The sequence below is a fragment of the Chrysochloris asiatica genome, unplaced genomic scaffold (genome assembly GCF_000296735.1).
Source record: "Chrysochloris asiatica unplaced genomic scaffold, ChrAsi1.0 scaffold00034, whole genome shotgun sequence".
Classification (NCBI taxonomy): domain Eukaryota; kingdom Metazoa; phylum Chordata; class Mammalia; order Afrosoricida; family Chrysochloridae; genus Chrysochloris; species Chrysochloris asiatica.
Window position 1 is genome coordinate 11,969,116 of NW_006408552.1, and position 3,684 is coordinate 11,972,799.

At 42.1% G+C, this 3,684-nt stretch overlaps 1 protein-coding gene across 1 annotated transcript in view; it reads left to right on the forward strand.

Moving 5' to 3' along the window:
* SEPT14 (septin 14) overlaps positions 1-3,684 on the forward strand; it is a 39,475-nt gene that overhangs the window by 29,184 nt on the left and 6,607 nt on the right. Inside the window, exon 7 of the mRNA XM_006859733.1 lies at positions 1,919-2,087. Within this exon, the coding sequence (XP_006859795.1) occupies positions 1,919-2,087 (169 nt within the window). The remainder of the gene's footprint in view (positions 1-1,918; positions 2,088-3,684) is intronic.

Genomic DNA, 3,684 nt, shown 5'->3' on the forward strand with positions numbered 1-3,684 from the left:
GTGGTTCACAGCCCAATTCATAAACACTACGCTACCAGAGCTCCTTTCTCCATCTTGTAGGGTCCCTATAAATCAGATTCAATTTGATGGCACTGGGTTTGGTTTGGGGTTGCTCTGATTTTCTAAATGTTGTTATTTTAAAAATTAACATATTAGAAACGAAAATTTTTTGAACAACACTTAAAACGTAGCATTTTATGAATCATACCCTTTATAGAATTTGGTCAGCATATATTGTGTTTTGTCTTCTGGACATGGCAAACATAGCATAGAGTCATGTGAATTTATTGGTTGATTTTGAATATCGCCTAGAGCAGACTCAAAGATGGTACTGTACAACTAGAATTTGGTAAGCAGAGCATGCATAGTTGTAAAAGACTATATATTCACAGAACTTGCTTTGATGAAATTACAACATGCTTTGTTAGCGCTGTATGAACTATCTTGAGGATAACTTGTAAAATGCTAATTAAAATGAAAAATACTAAAGAAAACCTATAAATCAAAAACCAAACCAAACCCATATGCCACCAAGTCAATTCTGACTCATAGGACCCTGTATTGGGTTTCCAAGTCGGTAAATCTTTACGGGAGCAGAACGCCTGATGGGTTTGTACTGCCAATCCTGTACTGCTTATCCTATAGCTCCACCAGGGCTCAATGAGTGACTCAGCCAGTTTCTATTTATTCATTGACTTAATAAATTTAAAGCACATTTCCTGACCCTTAAATAAATCTAAGGATCCCTGGTGATGCAGTGGTTAAGTATTTGGCTGCTAACCAAAAGCTCTGTGGTTCGAACGCAGACATGGGTAAAGATGTGAAGTCTTGGAAATCCTATGGGGCATTTCTGCTGGCAAACTCAATGGGTTCATTGCCTGCTCTCAAGTTAAGAATAACTTAAAAGTTATACAGATTTAAGCACAGCAACGTTTTATTACTTGTAAGAAGTAAGGAGATGGGGAGATCATTCTCAAAGCCCTATCTCCTTGAAAAAAGGATTCTGGGAGTTTTTCAGCTTTCATGGGAATAGTTGTTAAGTGCTGTGAAGTTGGTTTAGACTCATAGAGATCTTATATAGTTTCTGAGGAGTGGCTAGGTGGGTTTGAACTACTGACCTTGTAGATCGCAGTCCAGTGCTTATCCTACAGACTGGTGAGCTTTGAACCACTGACCTTGTGGTACAATGCTTATCCTACAGCGCCACACTAGGATTCTAATGCGTGGGAATTGTTGTTGTTGTTTAGTGCCATTGAGTCTGCTCTGACTCACAGTGACCCTGTATGGGGTTTCTGAGGAGCAGCTGGTAAACTACTGTTCGGAAACCTTATGGATCAGTTTTGTTCTGTCCTGCATGTTCTCTGTAAGTCAGAATCTACTCGATGGCACTGGGTTTGCTTTGGGGTTACGCTGATTTCTAAATACTGTTATTCAAAAAATTAACATATTTGAAATGAAAAAATTTTGAACCACCATCCTTACAGTTCAAATCACCCTTGTGGTCTAGTGTTTACTCTATAGCATCACACCAGGACTCCAATGTATGGGAATTGTTGTGAAGTGCCACTGAGTCGGTTCTGATTCATAGAGACCCTGTACAGGGTTTCCAAGGAGCAACTGGTGAGTCTGAACCACCAGTCTTGTGGTTCAAACAGACCTTGAGCTGTACGACAAGCAGAGGATTGCTAACTGCAAGGTCGACAGTTCAAACACACCAGCTGCTCCTCAGAAACCCCATACAGGGTCACTATGAGTTGGAACTGACTTGATAACACTTAACAACAACAACAATATCAGATTGGTTACTTAGCTGTTTGCTATTTTAAATGTGTCTTTCATGAGTTTATTCAATTCACGAGTTTTACTGAGTGCCAGGCATTTGTAATGGCAGCTGCTGCTTGTTTGTGTTTCTGTCTAGTGGAAAATGAAAGCCACTGTGATTTTGTGAAGCTGCGAGACCTGCTGCTGTGTACTAACATGGAGGACCTGAAAGAGCAGACCCACACGCGGCACTATGAGAGCTACCGGTCCTACAGACTGAAGAAAATGGGCTTTACAGATGTGGGTCCGGACAACCAACCTATCAGGTGAAGGGGAGTCTCTCTCACCAGGACAATGAAATGGTTAATCTGGAAACTCCCATGACTGAGAGAATCCTATGGAAATGAGAGTAATTGTGCTTCTCATATCCTAGCCATCCTGGGTTTTGGATTTTTTAAATCCTCTTCCAACTTCAATGGAGTAAGAACAACGTAATGATACACCCAAACCCATATCAAACCATAAAATAGGACTAGTGGAAGCAGCGGTAGTGTCAGAACCTGTCTAACTTCAGGGGCAATAGTGACCAGGAATAGTCCAAAGGTGATTTCTTTGAGGTGAAGGTCAGACAAACCTCTACCTCCAATCTTTTATCAGTTCTGACACCAGCCATTCCTCCCACCACACTCTCTGCTTCTGGGTTGGTTCATTTGTTACAATGGCCATGTAGAACAGACAGATCATATTTACAGTAAAGTAGTTCACTGAGGAGCAAGGTACAACAACTCAGGATTGGAATCAGGAAGCATTTAGTCAATGCCTCCCTTCTTCATTTCAGGCCCCTTGAGGTCAAGCTCCACTTAGCTCATTGAGTCTGTCACAGTGCTAATTCTGGGTTTCTCTGTCTTTAGGGTTACAGCTCTTTTAGGAGGTTCCTTGCCTCTTGTTTCTCTCTGCTTCTCTCTTCTTTCTTCTTTCTACTTCCTGCTTCTTTCTGTCTCAAAAACCTCTATGGTGCCTGACTGCTTATATATACAACTTCTTATTCATTTCAAGGCATGGCCTCTCCCAGGGGGTGGGGCACAAACTGACCAATCACATCTTGGTAGGCCACAAACACTTCATTTGCATACTAGACTACTGATACTTCATTTGCACAGTCTATGGACCAAATCCTACAAGGTGCGTACCAGTTACAAGGCAGGTTACAGTCTAGAACCAGACAAAACAATATCAAAAGTAAAATTGTTTACAGTTTACCCAGGAAATGTCTACCAACCTGAACAAAAGTAACCAGCCCTCTGGGGTAGAGAATTAGGGCAAAGGGGGAGGGGGGAACTATATATTTCAAACAGTTTTTCCAAAGAACTAAGGCAAAAGGCCACATCAAGGAATTCATTTTACCAGTCAAAGCCATTTCCTCTGAGTCGATTAAACTCATAGTAATCCTATAGGATAGGGTTGTTGTTGTTATTAAGTGCCTTCCAGTCAATTCTGACCCATAGTGACCCTGTATAGGGTTTCCAAGGAGCAGCTGGTGAGCTTGAACTGCCGACCTTGCAGTTCAAAGAGACTTTGCAGACCAGTGCATTAACCCACAGAGCCACACCAAGACACCTAGGACAGGGTAGAACTGCTCTATAGGGTTTCTGAGGCTGGCAAGATGGCAGGCGACCACTTTACAGACTTCAGAAGCTAATGACAACCAGCTTCAATAGGTAGTACAGCAAACTCAAATCCAAAAAAACTAGAGGTCAGGTAACAAGCCAGATGCAAAATCCAGATCCAGAAAAAATGCAGCAGAGCAGAGCTTTGCTATAAAGCCCATCCGTAAGGAGCTCTGGTAGCGTAGTGGTTACGAATCGGGCTGCGAACCTTAAGGTCAGCGGTTCGAAACTACCAGCTGCTCCGCGGGAGAAAGAT